Genomic DNA, 19288 nt, shown 5'->3' with positions numbered 1-19288 from the left:
ATGATGTGATCCCACTCCGGCTATTGCGCGGTGTTGTGTCTGGGGAGGATAATTGACTGAAGCACTTAAATAATGGACATTAAAAGCTGTAGCTGCAGCTAAGACCAAAAGCTAGGTCCCAAGAAATAAGTTCTAAATCAATCAAAATAATTCGTACCCATGGCTCCAGCACCGATTGACCCCCGGATTGTCGATGTGGCGGAACCGTTGAAGCAAACGCTCCCGCTCCCACCAGCAACCCAGGAACGCCTGGAGAAAGCAGGCATCGATCTCTCGGAAGGTTATCCTTATCGCCCATCACGTCCTTTGTATCTAGACGATGTCTACAGCATCCGTGACTATGACCGCCCACATGTGGACCCGGGTAGTCGAGCGGATCCCGAGAAGAAAGCGCTCTTATCAGCCGCCAAGGAGGTGATCCACTTGACCAGGCACATCGGAACCGAGATAGTAGGCCTACAACTAAAGGACCTCACCGACCAGCAGAAAGACGAGCTAGGCCTTCTGATCGCGGAGCGCAGTGTGGTCTTTTTCCGGGATCAGGACATCTCGCCGCAACAACAGAAGGAGCTGGGTGAGTGGTTTGGCGAGATTGAGGTCCATGTAAGCATCTGAGCATCCTATGGCTACGGAGTGACGGCTGATATCGTTCTGCGTCTTTAAGCCTCAAGTCCCGCAAGTGCCTGGCGTTCCTGGCGTAACAGTAATCTGGCCTGCTCTGCAAGCAACAGAGCGCCCGGCAAACTTCCGCAACCCCGGAGGTGCCTCCCGCTGGCATACAGATCTCGTCCACGAGCGTCAGCCCGCGGGAGTGACCCACCTGCACAATGACACTATCCCCAGTATTGGAGGAGACACCCTCTGGGCCAGTGGCTACGCGGCGTACGAAAAGCTATCGCCCGCGTTTCGTAAGATCATCGACGGGCGAACAGCAATCTACCGATCTGCACACCCTTATCTAGATCGCAAACACCCGGAGCAGGGCCCAAAGTATGTCGAACGTGAACACCCCTTGGTTCGTGTCCACCCTGCGACCGGCTGGAAAGCGCTCTGGGTGAATCGAGCAATGACCGACCGTATTGTGGGCCTTGATAAGGCCGAGAGCGATCTCATTCTGGGCTACTTGTGTGACGTGTTTGAGAAGAACATTGACATCCAAGTGAGGTTCAAGTGGAGCCCTAGAACGAGTGTTCTTTGGGACAACCGGTCAGTTGCCCTACATCTGGTATATCAAACCAAGACTAACAACTTGCAGAATCACCATCCATAACGCTAGCTGGGATTATGAGGGCACTGAGCCACGGCACGGCACTAGAGTCACGTCCTTGGCGGAGAAGCCATTCTTTGACCCGAAGGCTCCGACCCGCAGAGAGAGTTTGGGCTTGCTGGACAATGCGGAGAAGGAAGAATTAGCCAGAGTGAACAATTGAGAAGGAAATGACATTGAATATGATGAAGCGGTGGATCGGTATGCCAGGTTGAAATTCATTGTGATGTATCATTTCCGCTCCAGGGTATAGAGCCAGTGGAAGACGTCCGGCGTATGAGCAAAGGACGAGGTCTCGCCTTTCGGGGCTCTCAGGGGAGTTCGAGAATTCATGTTCCAGTATCGAGTCAAGTAAGGCAAGTTGTCATAGCGCGTAATCGAGTAGGATATCGTGGCCCAGATGGCGCCTTTCTGCGTCAACGGTGCCAGATGCAGAGCCAGTACCTCCACCGGCGACAATGTTGTCTCTCCATATTCCTTCATAGTCTGTCGGATAGTCGGACATGTGTTCGATGCTTCAGAAGCGGGGAGGAATGTCAAGGGCGCCGCCGTCGCGATCGCATCACTGGTGCTCTTGTCAAATACCACATCGAAGGGACCGTACGGGATCGTCCTGGAGACGTCATCCCAAGACCGTAGATCGACTTGCATCCAGTGCATCGCCTGCAACTGTTCCTTTGTGGCTTCTGTTTCGCGACCAATGCGGACGGCCTCGAAGGAGAAATCCACGTTCTGTTGCGACAGCTTCGCGTAAGCTGATGGTTGTACACGTGCAGGGGCCGTCCATAACTAACAAGTATTTGGCTCCCGGGCCAACCACGCTTTATAAACTCATCGCAGAGTTTCGATCCCAGCTTGGAGATACCGGGTCCGAGGTGCAAGGCACGAGGTGAGGGTGCTGGCTCATCGAGCGCGGGGCAGCGGTCCAGATGCGACATGACCGCGTCGACGAGCGGTTCGCCAGGGTTCAACCATTCGCCGACATCGCGACCACTAGAGAACTTATTATCCCAGAAGAGTGGATCATCGTAGTCTGGAGTACCTGTTTGCTTTGTATGTGTTCGGCCATTGCCTGCGGTCGCCATCCTCGGTGGGGCTGCGTGCATAGGAAGAAAGAAGAGTTGGGGGACATTTTCCTTTCCATGCTCTTCCGCCGGTCGGTCGGATAAGACTTCAGACACGTGATGCTTTGCTTATCTTATCGTCAACTAGTGCGGGGACCAGCTCAGCTCCTTTAGAGATACTAGCTGGCGCCTAAGAAAGTCATGCTTATCAGCCTTGAAATTGAGCACCGATCCATGATGCCATGGTTGACCTTATGTTGTGGCCTAGTAATGTAAGGTGCGCCGTCAAGTCAACGTCGTCGTCCGTCTGCTCCCAGTTATCACACGACCGCAATGGCTGGCTTGAATATTATTCCGAGGGCATTCATTTCGCTGATTGGCCTTGGATGTACCTTTGGCAGCTCTTGACGCCTACTAGTGGGCCACAAGGCTTGCTCAAGGAAGACAAGCAAGACATTCAATGTCAACATCCTTGATTGTTGCTTACATTGTCCAGACATGCCCAAGGTAGCCATGGTCTCAGTACAAACACTGAGAAGTCAACATACACAAGCATTCCGGCAACACGAAACGCCCAGTATGACCCCGCGTACCATTCATCTTGTGGCCTACCGGCACGCACCCTCCCAGCGCGCTCACTTTGCCATATTCGTGCCAAGAGCAGAGGGCGCCCCGGATGGTAGCCTAATTCATGTCGTAGGTGCCCCAATGGCGGGCTGTTCACTTCAGTTCAAACGAGGTTACAGCCCAGATCAGACCAACCGACCTTGCCAGGGGTGGCCTATGGGTCAGGTTGACTTCTTACATATTTATGACTGGCCAGAGGGGGCTCGTGATCTTTTAGACACCAATCCAAAAGGGACCATCGAAATTGCCGCGGCTCAGGTGGAAACCTCCGTATATGCCAGGACTTCATGGCCTCGGTGAACGATGTAAGCTTCTTCGCCCTTCCACCACAAGACCAACATGTCACCTACTTACTTTCTGTGGGCACAGACCACGAACAACGATGTCAGGAGTGGACCACAGAGTAAATTCACCATCTGGTCTCGCAGGGATATATCCAACTGCAAGCGCTTCAGATCGTCCAGTCCAGACGTGACCCATCTACCCTTGGTATTGGACTACGGCGAGTGGCTGCCTAGCCTGACGGCGTCGCTTGGATTGAAAGCTTCGACAGGGCTCTCACCTCAGTTGTTGTAGGCAGGCGCCGTTCCGGGTTCAAATTGAAGAAAGAGGAATCGGTGAAGTCCAACTCTTTTTGCGTGATGTTCGGAAGCTTAAGCGATATAGCCTGGTCACCTAGGTGATATCGACCCGTTGTGAAATGTAAAGAATATGTGTTCGTCGTCGATCGGTTTATCTGCAAGTAGCCACAGCGTACGATATGAGCGGTCTAGTAAGCACGCGGAAGAGATAAAAGGCACCTCTCATCTTGTGGTGGTCTTAGGCTCCAATCTGCTAGGATGGCCCAGGCATTGACAGCAGATATAATTGTGATCGCGACCCCGACATCAAATCTTCGAAACATGACAATTGAGTAGCTTAATTTTCTGTAGTAGCGGAGCCCGGTAAGTGGAAGTACCATATCACAAAGATCTGGGTATAAATGGCAGAAAGTCGAGCCTAATACCACCTGACGAAGGCACACTCACCTACTTGGCATCTGACTAGCACAGCAGACTGTAAACATAGTACTAGTAGGTAATTAGTCACTGTCGTGGGCACCTTCACTGCAATCGAAGACAGTCTCACATAGTACAATCCGATCATGTACTCCTCATCTCACGATTTCAAAGGTCAGTTTCTAAACAGGAGCTGCATTTTAACGCCTCATCGGACTTCTTCACCTCTATCCCTCGCGTTGTACCCGGGTGATTTAGTTTCGATTGAGTAACTCATAATTCTACTCTACGATTGCCTCTTTGTTTCCGTCATCCCAGTATCAGACATGGCTTGAACCTTTAAAGTACCTCGAATTCGCTCCTCCGCCGGATTAAGGAAGCCTCTGAGCCTTCATCATAAACAACACGCGGCACACTCCAGAACCCGAACCCCATTGATTACTCCCTCTTCAAGCCACCGACCGATATTCTGCAACATTTATATTACAGCACCACCGGCCCTCTGCATAAGTCTAAAGCCGAATCTCCGTACACCGGAGATTTTTTGTCCGTGGAGGAAAGTTCCTGTGTAATACCTGGGGGTCAAACAGCAAAGATGCTAAGCCCCAGTGACGTCCCGAATTTGCGCGATTTTATGGTTGCGAGGGTGTGGGGCGACGACTGGGTACAACAAGCGTTGCACCAAGTGGGACTTCCTCCAGCCAATCTGAAGATGTGGTGACTCCAGCTACTTTCCAGCCTAATGCAAGTATTTTTGTTCCCTCAAAGTTCAGTCAATGGGGTGTCTGATCAAAGCAAGAAGTGCAGTTTGGCTACTGTAGACCAAGCGTTCCCTGGATTGAATAGCCAGGCCGAATCCATTTCACCAGATGCTAAATTGGTTGCTTGTCTTCGGGTTGCTTGTCTTTGGGATATATAACACGATGACAAGTATAGGAGTAGGTTGCGTGCGATCTCGGGTGTAAGTCCCTAGCCGGAAGCGTAGTGCTACTAGGTAAGGGTCTTCTCAGAGTATAGAAGATATTAGTCTCAAATAATCAATTCTGTTGTTTCTCAAGTGAATGGGACAACAGGGTCTCACTCTCGAAGCCCTAGCCGATGATGTGCATGGGAGAATAAGACTTGTGGCGCCGTCTCGTAGTGGGAAGTGGTTCCGAGGCAATGCTGCGATGCGTTTTCAGCAATGAGGCTAGTGTTTACCCACATGTCTCAGAAACCTCACGCCGGCTATAGTAGTCTTAGGCTGACGAATGAGACTCCCCTAGCGCTTGAGTTGGAGTTGAATCAGGTTCCTACAATTTGGCAAAAGAAAGGAAACCAGGAAGAGAAGACGAAGAGCTTATACTGCTGCTGCTGGGGTTGTTACTATTACCAGAAGGGCACGGCGGAGAAAGGCGAGGATTGCGCCCGATACCACCACAGAAGATCCAGAGCCAACGACTATAGTCCTTCGCTGATAAGGACCTATACTGTGAGGGGCGCCATTTCAAGGCGAGCTATCAAGACACTAGATAGCTGTAGTCTAGCCATATCTAAGCCCTTTCCATGCAAGCGACTCTCTAACACGCCACTTTCTTCGGCCGAAGCTTCATGCCACCAGTCTCATACTACAGAGCTCCAAATCGAATAAATAGCATATAAAGGGCGCTGTTACCTTCATCTGTGGCTCAATCAATCCTTGGTTCACGTCCAAGCCCTCATCCAACAAGACAAGTCCATGGATCTCGTCGCCTTCGTGTCTCGTCTCTCTATATCTGGAATCCTGATCTCCTCCATCTGCTGGTACTATGCGGTTTCTCGCGGCGTCGATGCTGACATTAAACACATTCTATGGTGTCACGCTATCTCAACCATCTTCCCTCTCTTCTGCTACCGATGGCCAGCTCATAAACGGCCAACCGCTGCCTGATTCGTGGTATCGTCTGCATCTCGACGACAGCGAGACAGTATCCAACCTCACCTCTCGCAAGGCAATGGCCTCAGATGTGAGCAGCACCACGTCGTCGCTAGTAGCTCGAACCCCCATGACGGTCTGCGAAAAGATCACCGCGGTGGCGGCCTGCGCCACGATCGGTAGCTACGTATACACCATCTCGTCTGCCATCGCGGGGCTCATCTGGGCCCAGAGCCACGAGAAAAGCTGCACCACGAGCAGCGGCCTCCATTGACGGCTGGTCGTACGAGTACTACGCGACCGGCCGCAACTGTGATACGACCGCCCAGCAGGAGACGATCCACGGCGCTCTCTACCATTACCTGACCACGGTAGATAATGATAAGGTGTGCGGCACGCAGTGTCTGTCTCTGGACCATGGCGGCACCTATGAAGGCTACCTGAAACTGGGCAAGGTGGCGTATTTTGACCCCAGTGTGTACTGTGGCCCGCTGCTGTCTTTTGTCAATTGCGCCTCGGGTGGAGTCAATAGCTTCCAATGGGGGCGAGTTTCTTGGTATCGAGGACCGTAAGCGAAAGCGGTCGATGCCAGATTTCGAGGACAATTTGTTTTAGATGATTCCTTTTAGCAGATTCGGGGGGGGGGGGATGCTTCATGTGTGGTGATGTGGGCAATGCGTGCAATGCATCTTGTGAGGTTGGAGGATATTGTTGTTTAGAGACGTTGAAGGAGATTGTCTCGTACAAGGGCTGGTCATCTAGATCTCGACGCTGGGAGGGGAGAGGGCAGTGGGCATGATCGATATCAATGGGGAATCAGTATTTATCCACAGCCTCAAGAGACTGTGACTATTTCCAGAAGTCAATTTCTAAGCAATACACCTTATGAAATCTTGTCTCCTATCTTCGTTGCATCACCCTAGTTCAGGTATACTCGTTCAGGTCTATTCTATAGGAGGACTGGTACTTTCTTTTACTATCGCCTTTACTTTCCTCCATCCTGGGACAAAACATTCCTCAAAACTCCTCTAACGTATTTTGATTTGCTACTAGTTCATCGTATAATTTTAGCCTGCGAAAAGAAGCAAACCTGCCAAGATTCTATTCACTCATGCTTAGCATGGATATTCTTCTTTTGTTTCTTCTTAAAAAGGAAGAACAAAGGATGTTCCAGCATCCATCTGCTCTAGGCCTCCGTTGCAACCAACACGTGGTAGTTCAGAGCCCTGACATTCAGCGATCACTCCCTCTTCAACCCAATCCGACCAACATTCCGCAGCCCCCACAATCCAACACCACAAGCCCCCAGCATGAGCCCAAAGCACGTCCAGAAGACGGCGCGGTAGCCAACCATGAGTGCCTCGTGGGACTGCTTGTCCGCGATCGAGGAATCCCGCGTGACGCCCGCGGAGATGATGGCAAAGATGGTGAGTCCCAGCGAGGTTCCGAATTCCGCGATCGTGTTGAAGACGGCACCCGCCGGGCCGCGCGTCTGGGGGGTGAAAGCGTCCGCGACTATCAGGTTGGCAATTGTAAAGATCACTTTGTAGGATGTGCCCAGGGGCCGTGGTCAGAAACTTGGTCTCATGTTTGATCTTATATTTTTCGACCAAGGAGGAAAAGAGAAGCTTTGGAAGGCTTACCATCAGCCGAAAGGGGGCTTAGCAGAACCGCCCAGAAAGCACAGTACCACCAGGACCAATGAGGGTCAATGATGGCCATGAGCAAGGGAGACCCAGCGCTGAGTAACGAGCTCACAAGCACTAAGTGATTCGCATACACACGGTGAACCAAGAGACCTGTTCCCAGGTTCAGGAGAACGTCAGGGATGACAATTGGGAAGAAGCGAAGAGCAGACTGGAAGCCGGATAGCTCTTGAACTTCTTGGAAGCTGCGGGATGGTATTTAGAGACGATTGTTCCCATTGTGCAGACGGGGCTATCGTCGTCCGGAATCAACTTACAAGAGACTGAGAATGGTTGTCACGCTGTTTAGCACCGCCCAGGAGAAAAGAACAATGACACACATGGACGAGAATGCCGTATTCTTCCACAGAGAGTTTGGGATCCAGGCAGGCCTTCCCGCCCGTTCACGCCTGCCCATCCAGACCCGAAACCCAGGAATCATGGCGCCCGCGCAGCAAGGCAGGGCGATGTTCTGAGCTTTGTGGACATTGGATGGATCGTCAGAGATAGTACTGTGACCATCGTCAGCAGGCTCCGCCCGCCGCCAAACGTGCTAGGTGTGTATAGTACATAGGCGAACACGTAGGAGAAAATTCCTAGGCAAGAGCTTGAAAGGATTATGCCAATCCAGTCGATCTCTGCTCTTAGCCTACGCAAGGTGATGGGTTCGCGGGCAGCATCCCGTGGAAGTTCGAAGTAGTTGATAACCATGAGAGTCCCGGTAACGCCGGCGCAAAGATAGAAACCGAATCTCCAACCCAGCGAGATCCTTGGAAAAGACCCCCAAACACAAGCCCGACCGCAAATCCCAGAGGCTGTCCTAGACCCAAGAAAGCGAAGCCAATATTCCTTGGCTTACCCATTGGTAAAGTCCGGGTCAAGATGCTAAAAGCTGTGGGAAGACACATTGAAGTTGCTATGCCTTGAAGGTCCGAATTAGGATCAACTGGATACCAGATTCGGCTACCCCGCAATCTAGAATGAACACGGCCAGTAGAAGGCAGCCCAGTAGATTGATCATCCGGTTGCTCATAAGGTCCGCCATAGACCCTGCCAGAAGCAGGCAGCATCCGTTTGCGAGACTGCTGCGCGCTTAGCGATGGATTATTTACAACGGAGACTGACCACTTACTGGTACACCGATACCGGCCTAGTAGATCATATATGCTCTCATCAGACATATTGCCATGTGTAGGACTATGAAGTTTTACCACATCAGCAGGTTATCTGGTAGTTTGAAAATCGGCTGTTATCACAGGTAATCCGATAGTCGAAAGCCCGCTGCTCATGCTTCCGACGAACGTGATGCCCGTGAGGGTAGTGATGAGAATCACCATTCTACTACGCGACAGTGGAGAAGCTTGCACATTTCGGCTACTGTCGAATGACTCTCGCTGCTCAGACAGAGAGGTTCGAGGACCCGATGTGTGTTGAGATAACAGACTCAAGTCACGCAAATCTAGGACCGGGTCGGTCGTCTGAGCAATGAAGAGGGATTGAGACATGATTTCTCCGTCCTGGAATCCGTCAAGCGTGTATGTGAATGGCGGCGATCGATAGCATTGTTCGGGTAGGAACGCTTGGGTTTATATTTCGGCGTCAAGGTTGAATGAATCGGAACAGCCCGCAACACCCCGTTAGCGTACCGACTGTGATGCTATGTCGTCCTGGTAGCGGGGCTCGCTCGGGGGACTTGAGCTAGCATCATAGAGTCATCAGGCGCGCGCTGGCGCTAGCAAGAGCTAAACCAGGGAAGGAGGTCGATAACAGATTCATCGAATCTTCTATCTACTATACCTGATTTAGAACCTCCTCGAAATGCCTCCGGAAGGGAATTCCGGCAGAGAGGAAGTGGTGGTTGGCAAGGCCCACTGTAAACCACATAATTAGGTTTCCGCTGAGTAAGCTGCATTGTAGTGGGTGCATAATTTCAATAGCTGCCAAGGGATTCTTCCACAATGTATAGACCGATGGCATCCATATCAACCCTGTATCCTAGTTAATCAAGCACTTGGAGACTTCACCTGAGACCATACTTTATCCCTGGAGCTTAGGTCTTTAGTCATAATAAGAAGGAGTTTGAGCGATACTACATCATCATGGCTTCCGGGGACTCTGCCACGACGATTTGACTCTATACCTCTGTTTCGACACACCATATCCAGCTTCGGGGCAATTCAAAACCAAAAATAGAAAAGTGCCATATACCGGGTCATCACATTGGCTTGGGTCAAGAATATGAGGCATGAAAGCAACGTCAGCGACAAGATAGCGCGTTCCGGGAGGAGTGACACCTAAGGTATACATACAAGTAGCGGTGATATTCACCTCATGAGTTACGAAATCAGGGAAGGGCAAGAGATCACTAGCTTGAGTGAGTCTCAGTGAGCTCATCACTACCAGCGGGGTCATGCTTCGGAGCTAAGATCAGCAAGTCTGGCTTTTCCTGCCATGAGACTACGTGTTGTATTTCGATCAGTCTTGCCACGCTGCATCGACTTTTTCATTCATGTTTCCATGTGTGCTAGATAGGTCATAAACTTTAGGAAGCAGTTTAGTAGCTTGTGGTATTACGGCCTTGATGAACATAGTAGATGAGACAAAGAACATTCACATTCGGGTTGCTATCAAGACATTATACAACTATCATGCATCACGATATTTCTATTCAGTAAGGCAACCTGGCACACTTAATGTCTCAACCCCTGTCTGCATATCACGCCTACTGGTCCTGTCCCTTTATAGCCCTCATATGCATAAGTAGACTGATCATCGCCGTGGAAGCAAGTAGGTGTACGAATCAGCGGCTTCCTAACTCGGCCTGAAATACCCTTGGAAACAACAACGCCACCCCAGCGTCGATCAGTCCATCCAAGCACCTTATGAAAGCAGTGCCTGGGGGACATCTGGTTGCACAGTAGGGTTACTTGTCATTCGTACGGGAGGAGGGGAGCTCAACCGGTGGTCGGTTCCAGGGGCGACATCAGCGCCAGCGTCGACCCGGACCATCAATGCCAACCAATACCCACCCATCCACCCAATCATCCAGATCATCGCAGAGCAGGGATAAAGGCGGTGCAGTGGTAGTATTTGCTCCCAGCTGTTTGTGCTGCATCGCACACCCTCTCGTGACTACCCCGCGTTTCTGGTGACGAAGGACATATAAACCTTGTGTCACCCAGCACCTTTGTCAACACAACACGGTGGAAAGAGCTGGTGGCCTTCACTTTCCTTCCTACAGCTCGCAGCTCTTTCTCCCTTTCATCTTCAGATTCATTGAGCAACACATTTACCCTTCCAACTTCAGAAGATGTCAACCCCTCAGATCATCCAGGGACTCTCGTCCGCTGGATCCACCCTTGGTGCATACTCCAGACAGCAGCTGGCGACTTTGCGCAACCGCTTCCTCAACACAGGTAGGACATCCACATCAGCAATCTCATCAAAGCAAAGGCCCGAGGAGCCATGATATCTAATCCATTCATTCAGAGAAGCGAAGAACAAGATACCAGCTCGTTCAGACATCCTTTAGCGTTCACCGACCAGTCTGGATTGCCGCGGGTGGTGCGGCCTATACAACCATGGGCGCCGTCTATCTGACCCTACGCTACATGCGACACTTAAAGTAGACCTTTTCTTGTTGTTGTCCTCACGCGACTTTTGCAGGGAAGAGAAAGGGGTCCAGCAGATTGAGTCTAGCTGTCTGAGACAGTCAGACTTCGTACTTTCGATGCACCAGTCACATTTTCTTTCCAACCAATCATGCGATTTATTTGGGGGGGGGGGGACATTCTAGGACGGGATCTTCCAGGTGATGACCTACCGGCGTTTAGGAGGGTTTTGTTTATTTTTGTCGAGGGACGGAACACAGTACTTCAGGTGTACTTAGCTACTACTACTGCCTAGTATCTTATTAGCATCATAAATCTTATGAATCGGATTCACCAAGATAAATGTCGCAGAAGAGGGACACTGCTCGACGAGAGCGCCAGCCAGCCAACCTCAGGGAGGGTCGAGGCAGGGTCAGCGTGGACTGCAGCTTGACCCCCCGGTAGACTTCAGAATCCATGTCCCTTTTGTTACTTCGGTTGGGTGGGATCCAGCCAATGTGCTCGCGGTACGCGCGACAGGGATAGGCGTCGCAAACAGGCAATATAGGTCAAGGGCTCACCCAGCACACCGAACAGACGCACACGACAGTAATATACTCCAAACCCAACCCATCCATTGGATCCTACCGGACTGCGTCAGTGGCTGCTCATGCCATAGTCAATGATCGTAGGTGACGGTGGTCTGATCATGGCTCGTCTACCCATCCGTCAGTTTGACAACAGCATCGTCCCTTTCTAAATATGAAGCCTAAACAATGTATAAAAAGCCTCCCAAGGCACCACACCCACCACGCGCCTTAGCCCCTGAATCCAGACCTAGAAGAAACAAGCCATAGCTAATGTTCACCGGCGTCGGAGGGAAGTGGGCCACTACCCCAGATTTTCTGTTTCGGCAGCTAAGGTTTTTTTGCCTTCGAAGCCGGGTCGCTTCCTTTTTGCTCCTAGTCTACTCCTGTCGTAACCTAGAATGAGAATACTGTGATAGAGGGTGGCCCGTGGGGAGAGGAAGGAGGGCTAGTAATCAAAACACGAGTGAATGATTTGCTGACATAGGCCTGTCTCTTTGACATTTGTGTATTACCCCGCTTTCTGCGGTGGCCAGTCACGGATGGAACTTGGGCAGGTGTTGTTGCATGATGACTTCTCCCCGGATCCGTGGCTACCCCGCATTGACTGGGAAATTGAAGCTGACCACCGCTGCCTAAGTGATACTTAACCAGATACTTGGCTGGTACTTTGTTGTTACCGGACTCGAGGTAAAGGGGCAATGCTTTTGACTCGCTTGTAGAAGTCGGGCCTTTTTATATTTAGCAAGGGATGCTACCTGGGCGATCTAATGTGTCCCATGTCTGATTCTATGCCTCCAACACTTCCCTTGAGCCGCTTTCACGATTTTGATCGAGGTGTTTTACTGGCTCAGTCGCTGTGTACGGTTGAGGTTGATTACGTTCCATGCAGGGAAACATTTTTCTGGGTATATATGTTTGCCCTGATATTTGGCAACACTTGACCGTGAGGAGATCGTCTCATTTGTTTATCAAGATGGCAAAAATAAGAAAGATACATTTACAGAGTACAAGAAGTCTCAGGTGAATTGTACAGTACTCAGTACATTAAAGAGTGGGGAGTGATAAGGTTCCAATCAAACAAAGAAAATGCAGTGTTGAAGATGGCTACCACACGAGTCCTAACCAGATTAGGACTCCAAGAGGTCTCACAGATGATGTGACCATGCATTGGGTATTGTTACATATATAAAGGCCCTTTGTCAACAGCAAGGCCTGCTGGCCCAATGGTAAGGCGCTTGACTACGAATCAAGAGATTGCAGGTTCGAGCCCTGCGTAGGTCATCTCTTTTTGCTTTTGCCCCATCATGCCGGGCTCCACTTTTTACTTGGAGTCTCAACACGCCTGGAATCTGCACAAGACACGGCACTGAGTAGAAACTACGTTCCCCCGGTACAAATAAACAATGGCAGCCTGCAAGCGACCGTAGAAACGCATATAGGGCGGCTGTCGCTGCAAGGTACAGTACTCCCCTCACGATCACACGTCCCTCGCTATATCCCGCTCAACAACACCCGGCAAGTCATACTCGAACAACGCCTCTTGCTGCTCCCTAAAGACACTCGGAAAGCAACCTATTCCCGCCATCATCATCAGCGTCAATATCATAACTCATTGTCACACTCTTGAGGACCACGACAAGACACTCACCCATGAGCCACATAAACGCATACATCACATACTCCTGCACAACCCCCATATCCCGCTTCCGGTCCTGCATATTCTTCGCCCTCGCAAGGATAGCTTCCACCCTCGGCCGTCTCATTTCCTCATACTGTTTCGCAGCAACCTTGATGGCTTCCTTCTCCACCCTGGCACTAAAGGGCTGGCCCTTCTCAGCATACACCCGCCGCAACTGATGCGAAAGGAACATAACCAAAGCCTCGACATCCTCTAAAGCTTGCGACGACCCCTGCCCCGACGTCGGCGGCAGCGAATGTGCGGCATCACCGACGAGCACAACCCCATCTCGCTCCCAGGTCGGCAGCTGCGGCGAGGTCCAGGTCGGCCACATGCTCTCGACGCTAATCTCACGGATGATTTTTTGGACCACTGGATCCGTCCAGTGGACATACCGCTCCTGCAACTGTCGAGTGACATCTTCTGTATCAAGGCTCCTGGAGTCGGGAGGACTCTTCTCGATCGCGTACGTCGACCACCACGCCAACAGATCCCCCGGTTGCGAGACATGACACGGCGAAGCACGATTTAGGTCCGAGCTCGCACTTTCCGCGTAGAAGTAGCCGAAGAAGCCGTTCCCGCCGAAGATGAAGTTCATTGACCCCGTCTCGACGAGATGCTTAACGCTGTCTGAGGGGATGAAGCCCCCCACGCCGACGAGGCCTCTGCACCCCATATCCCGCGTCAGTAATTCCGGAGTTGACCATGGGGATATGAGCGGAAGAGGAACATACTCGTAATGCGGGGGATATGGATCCGCCTCCGCCTCGGCAAACAGCGCATGCTTAACCGTGCTTTTCAGCCCGTCAGCCCCGATCACCAGGTCCGCATGCACGGGAGGACTGCCGTCGTCGAAGCCGACGAGATTTGGCCCATCCGCGACGGCGATAACCTGCGAAACACGTTTGTTGACGATCACCGTGTCTGGTACCGCGCGACGTAGACGGCTCCAGAGCGCATGGCGGCTGATTGCGAGCATGTGCATACGCGGCTGTTGGTCTGGCCCCCGGGGACGGCCACCTGTCCCCGATGATTCTAGCTTCACGAGGAGACGACCGTGCTTGCTTTTCAGATTGCTGTGGTCGACCATGTATCCACTGCTCACGATGTCGCGCAGCAGATCTGCGTCCAGCCGGTGGAGCACGTGGAGCCCGTTGGGCCCGACACCGAGCCCACCCCCCACGGTCAGGGCCGAGGAGTGTGTGGCACCCTGCGCTCGCTCGTGAGACGTGGCCTCTGGAGAGGTGTTGTAGGGCTCGTAGATTGTGTATTCGTGGTCGGGGGCCGGCGGTGCGGGCTTGGGCAGGTGCTTCTGCAGGGCCAGGTACGCCGTCAGCCCTGAGATGCCACCGCCCACGATGACGATTTTCATGATTTGTGATCTGCACTATACTGCGTGACTGATGATGTTGGATTACAGCATCAAAGCGCCGTTGCTGAAGGTTCCCTCCATTGCTGGTTGCGCTGAGACGGTTGGAAGGATGATGTAAGTCGAAATACGAGCCTCGGATCATTCGGCACAACTAGAGTTTCCCAGCCTTACTGTGGCATGCCACAATAATTACTGGAGCAGGAGATACTTTCACTCTTTCAGGTTACATATTTTGGAACAGAAGCCATGATCATACGAAGCGACTTTCTCTCATCAACACCGACTCCTTCTTATTATGGTAGTCGGCTTGGAGATTTCGGGCTCATTCGGTCTGGATCAGGAACTTGAACGAATCTTTCATCAAAATGCCCTTGAGTCGCACAGTCATGTATTATGCTATGACAGTGACTTCTATATCTGGGGAGTCGTCAAATGCTTGGTTCTGTTGCGATGCAATCAAGCCGCGTGTTTCGCATGGAAAGACCCAAGCACTATTGTAATGTTGATCAGAGAAAACTAGGTCTTTACCACCAAGGATCAATATTCTGTGGTCGCAGAACTACGAGGCATGATCAGAGCATAGGTCACGGTCGGCCTGCCCGTGAAGCCAACACGAGCCCGTTAGAAGGCACGACCTCTTACGTTTTGCGTGAGAAGACTATGGGAATAACTTGGCGTATGGACTGCTTTGGAGAGACTTATGCCCAATGTGCAAAGCAGAGCATTGCGAGGTCTTCAGCATCCGAGGTGACAGCAAGGGTTCACTTGCGGCACATGACCTGAGGAACCCCCCTCGATGGCAACCACATTCAGCACGATACCACGTTCTGCTGCAAACAGCGGTCATTCCGGGCGAGGCCTTCCACTATTTGACGGACAAGAGCCGCTCAAACCAGACTTCGAGTGATACCCACCCCTGCGAAGATCAGGCGCGTTCATGCAATTTGGACTCGACATAAGGATAGAGTTGACTCTCACAGCCCAGGGTCCACTTAGACCCCTTGACCGCCACCAACACGTCTAGGTCTGTCCAGGAGCACCAGGGAGTTCTACATTGGCAGATGAGCGAGTTGCCATGGTCTGGACCTTTTGTTTCGCTCGGCCAAACATGCTGAAGACATGTCCAAGCTAGTGGCAATTGGCAGAGGGATAGTCACCTTGTCCAGACCAGCTGGGCTCTGGACCGAGCGATTGGGCAAGGCTCTTGGCAACATCAGCTGCCCTGTTATGGAAACCACGGCACCGTATAGACGGCTCGCGATCTCATACCTTGAAGCAATAGGGGCGCAACCGAAACCAAGAATGCCTGAGATTGTGCACTGATGGGCGAAGACACAGCACAGACACAAGAAAATTCACCGCTCAGGTTGCGGCAGCTTGAACCGAACACGAGCCAGCCACAATCGCGAGGGAAAATAGAACAATAACGCGGCTGGCTGGCGCTGCATCGCCGCTGTTATGAAGCTTTCTTCTCGGGCTGCTTATCTCGATTCAGCTAGTGACGTGGTCAGCCACATAGGACTAGTTCGGAGGTCGCCAGCTGAAGCGAGCGGCTGAAGGCCCAACGCAGCCTTGAAATAGGAGATACGACACGGCCTTCTCCACATCAAATTTTCATGGTCGCTGAAGGGAGGGTGGAGGTGGAGCCGCGCTCGCGTCTGTATCGGCATCTCCGCCAGAGGTAAGAATTGCCGACGCCAATCACGCCCAGATTTCAAATCGCTGGTTCCGTTTGGGATACTATTTTCGCGACATCAGCAAGTGCTCTGTGCTCTTTCCAAGCGATTGACTTTTTTTTTGTCACTCGTTCACCAGCTGTGACGCCCAAGAACCCTGAATATATAAAGTCAAGGAACGATCGACACGATGATCCTCTCCGGCCGTGCCATCCGGAATACCCACATAGTGTCTCCGCGTCAAAGCCAAAGAGACACTATAACCATACATATCCCAAGATCACGATGAATTTCGTGCAGATCCCCTTCTTCGACACCTACTACAAGCACCTATCGACCTACCGCCGTTCCCTCCGCGCACGCAGCACGAACCTAGCCAGCACCATGCTGGGCCACGGGGCTCCTGCAGTGGACATCAACTCAGTTGACAACCAGAACCCAGACCTCGCGACGAGCATCTACCCGCGCGTCTCCGAGCTGGACGCACCGTACTCCATCCCCGAGGCCTCCCTCCGCTCCGCCATCCACATCCCCGCCGACTTCCAGTACGGCCGCGACGGGAGAACGCCCGTCCTCCTCGTCCCCGGCACAGGCACCCACGGCGGCGAAGCCTACGCGCCCAACCTTACTAAACTCCTACGCCAAAGCCCCTTCGGCGACCCGGTGTGGCTGAACATCCCCGGGCGGATGTGCGACGCCTCCGCCCGCAACGCCGAGTACGTCGCCTACGCGATCCACTACCTCTCCGCCCGGTGCACCCAAAAAATCGCGGTCATCGCCTGGTCCCAGGGCTGCATCACAACGCAGTGGGCGCTGAAATACTGGCCCAGCGCGCGCGGCCCCGTGCAGAGCTTCATCGCCCTCGCGGCGGATTTCGCCGGCACCGTGGCCGCGTGGGCGCTCTGTCCGTTCCCCGGCACGCAGCCGGGCACCCCGGCCGTGTGGAACCAGACCCGCAATGCCACGTTCATCAGGACTCTACGATCCGGCGGCGGGGATTCCGCGTATGTACCGACGACGTCCATCTACTCCGCGACGGATGAGGTGGTGCAGCCGCAGTCCGGGCCGGGGGCATCGGCGTTCCTGAGGGATGCGCGCGGCGTCGGGGTCACGAATTGCGAGCTGCAGCTGCATGTCCCGCGCTCCTTCGCGGCGGCCGGGGGCCTGTTTTGTTCGCATGAGGCGGTGCTGTATCATCCGCTGGCGTGGGCGTTGATCGCCGATGCGATTCAGCATGGTGGGCCCGGCAAAGTGGAGAGGATTGATCTGGCGACGGTGTGTAGGCGCGGCCGGGCGGAGGGGATCGGGTTGGTCGATGCGGCGCGCACGCAGGCCCTGGCGGCGGGCGCGTTGAAGCAGATCCTCTTCTTCTCGCCTAAGCCTTGGCGCGAGCCGGAGTTACCGGGTTATGCTGTCGAGGGGGAGAGGGTTGAGGTTGAGGAGGCGGTGGTTCGGGATGTGGTGAAGGGGCCTGCGGTGGCTGTTGCTTCGGAAATGTCAGGGTTGGTTTCGGTATAGCAGGTTTGGGATGGAGTTTTTATATGGGTTTGGCGTTGGGGATAAGGACGGTTGGGTTATATTCTATATGGTTAGATTCCTGGTATGGCGTTGTTAGAGCTCTTCGGTTGGATTGTACATATGATCATGATATTCTGTTTTCCTTCACATAAGCAAATTTTGGATAAGGATGGTGGTCTTAGTCTTCATTCTGTAGTTGACGTTGCCCTAAGTTGTGTGGCTATAGAGTCGACCAGCGCAATGTACCTCCAATTGGTATTTGGAGACACATGGCATGCTGTCTGATACATCTCCTGCGCTTTTGAAGCTATTGGTCTAATTAAGAAAGGGATGCGATCGGTCAAGATCCAACTAGAGCACGAATTCAGCCAAGACCGAGACAACAGTGCGGCGCATTCTGCAGGCTAATGTAAAGGATCGTCCGCTGGGCGGATCTCCTTGGACCCATTACATCATTTACCCCTATCAATTGACCTGCACAGGCGAACAGGTGTTGCTCACCTCCTCATACAATGTACAGCCATATTTCCACCTTATTCGTAGGTCGACTCGTTATCGACGAGTATGCTAATACGAGAGTCGAGTCTGGGAGCATGGTGACACAACACCTCGTAATGTTCAACTCTCACCGAGGACAACCCATGACCATGAGCACCTACCAAATAACTGTAGCAATAGCATACCTCCAGGGTGGAACCCCCGATCGAACAAAAAAAAATCGGACAAAGGCGCCTGGACTTCGATTCAGAGAAAAGCGGAACGAACACCTAGCAATACGCGTCAAAAGTGGGTAATATTTTCCGGTCGCTCAAGCAGAAGCCTTGCTCCTTTTCAAGGTAAATGAGCCTCTCGTATACCCATAAAAGTTCATTCACTAATTCTGTGGTGTCGCGTACGATTCCCCAGAAACCAGGGCTCCACCCGTCCGGATTGATCGCGCGGTGATGGTCTGTCTGGAAAGGTGGCGACGCTGAGATGAGGCATCTTGTGCCGACGGGGTCTGGAAAAAAGGGGCAGGGGTGTATATATAGCTAACCATGGGTGGGTTGGATTGTTACATGTCAATTAAAACCTTCTTGATCCGACACTTTTCTCGGGGCAAGAATAAATAAATCAAGGGTTTGACAGTTGCTGGGTTCGCTGTAGCCTTGTCCATGTTGCATGCAGAGACGATGTGGGGCCTGGGCCCTAATGTCAATTAACAATGCATTCCGACTGCAAATGTTGTCATTGCAGATGCGGGGAATTCTTTGACCATTGACTTTTGAGATGCACATGACAGGATAATGCCAGCGCAGCGTGAGTCGATTTGGGAGATCAAGAGCCAGA

The 19288-nt window shown here is 52.3% G+C and overlaps 7 protein-coding genes and 1 non-coding gene across 8 annotated transcripts; 5 read left to right on the top strand and 3 right to left on the bottom strand.

The window, feature by feature from the left end:
- Positions 1-159: 159 nt before the first annotated feature.
- Positions 160-1430, top strand: ASPACDRAFT_48514 (TauD/TfdA dioxygenase family protein; the record flags this gene model as incomplete). The annotated part of the gene is made up of 3 exons (XM_020202147.1): positions 160-603; positions 665-1206; positions 1256-1430. The coding sequence occupies 3 exons, from the start codon at positions 160-162 to the stop codon at positions 1428-1430; spliced, it is 1161 nt and encodes a 386-aa protein (XP_020051160.1).
- A 68-nt stretch (positions 1431-1498) lies between these two features.
- Positions 1499-2846, bottom strand: ASPACDRAFT_64967 (uncharacterized protein; the record flags this gene model as incomplete). The annotated part of the gene is made up of 3 exons (XM_020204059.1): positions 1499-1999; positions 2062-2309; positions 2819-2846. The coding sequence occupies 3 exons, from the start codon at positions 2844-2846 to the stop codon at positions 1499-1501; spliced, it is 777 nt and encodes a 258-aa protein (XP_020051159.1).
- Positions 2847-5743: 2897 nt separating this feature from the next.
- Positions 5744-6465, top strand: ASPACDRAFT_48512 (uncharacterized protein; the record flags this gene model as incomplete). Its single annotated transcript, XM_020202146.1, has 3 exons — positions 5744-6029; positions 6112-6324; positions 6383-6465. The coding sequence occupies 3 exons, from the start codon at positions 5744-5746 to the stop codon at positions 6463-6465; spliced, it is 582 nt and encodes a 193-aa protein (XP_020051158.1).
- A 625-nt stretch (positions 6466-7090) lies between these two features.
- On the bottom strand, positions 7091-8716 carry ASPACDRAFT_1883880 (uncharacterized protein; the record flags this gene model as incomplete). Its single annotated transcript, XM_020198354.1, has 7 exons — positions 7091-7392; positions 7494-7741; positions 7814-8047; positions 8086-8286; positions 8325-8457; positions 8490-8627; positions 8668-8716. 7 exons carry the CDS (start codon positions 8714-8716, stop codon positions 7091-7093), a joined length of 1305 nt encoding a protein of 434 aa, XP_020051157.1.
- A 2129-nt stretch (positions 8717-10845) lies between these two features.
- ASPACDRAFT_48510 (uncharacterized protein) lies at positions 10846-11164 on the top strand (the record flags this gene model as incomplete). Its single annotated transcript, XM_020202145.1, has 2 exons — positions 10846-10951; positions 11025-11164. The coding sequence occupies 2 exons, from the start codon at positions 10846-10848 to the stop codon at positions 11162-11164; spliced, it is 246 nt and encodes an 81-aa protein (XP_020051156.1).
- A 1760-nt stretch (positions 11165-12924) lies between these two features.
- ASPACDRAFT_t318 lies at positions 12925-12996 on the top strand. The gene has a single exon. It is a non-coding gene; the product is annotated as a tRNA-Arg (tRNA).
- A 269-nt stretch (positions 12997-13265) lies between these two features.
- ASPACDRAFT_37302 (FAD-dependent oxidoreductase) lies at positions 13266-14765 on the bottom strand (the record flags this gene model as incomplete). Its single annotated transcript, XM_020200286.1, has 2 exons — positions 13266-14058; positions 14128-14765. The coding sequence occupies 2 exons, from the start codon at positions 14763-14765 to the stop codon at positions 13266-13268; spliced, it is 1431 nt and encodes a 476-aa protein (XP_020051155.1).
- A 2060-nt stretch (positions 14766-16825) lies between these two features.
- Positions 16826-17959, top strand: ASPACDRAFT_37256 (esterase/lipase family protein; the record flags this gene model as incomplete). Its single annotated transcript, XM_020200283.1, has 1 exon — positions 16826-17959. The coding sequence occupies one exon, from the start codon at positions 16826-16828 to the stop codon at positions 17957-17959; it is 1134 nt and encodes a 377-aa protein (XP_020051154.1).
- Positions 17960-19288: the final 1329 nt, after the last annotated feature.

This window comes from Aspergillus aculeatus (assembly GCF_001890905.1).
Source record: "Aspergillus aculeatus ATCC 16872 unplaced genomic scaffold ASPACscaffold_24, whole genome shotgun sequence".
Lineage (NCBI taxonomy): Eukaryota > Fungi > Ascomycota > Eurotiomycetes > Eurotiales > Aspergillaceae > Aspergillus > Aspergillus aculeatus.
This window is presented reverse-complemented; position numbering and strand designations above follow the sequence as displayed.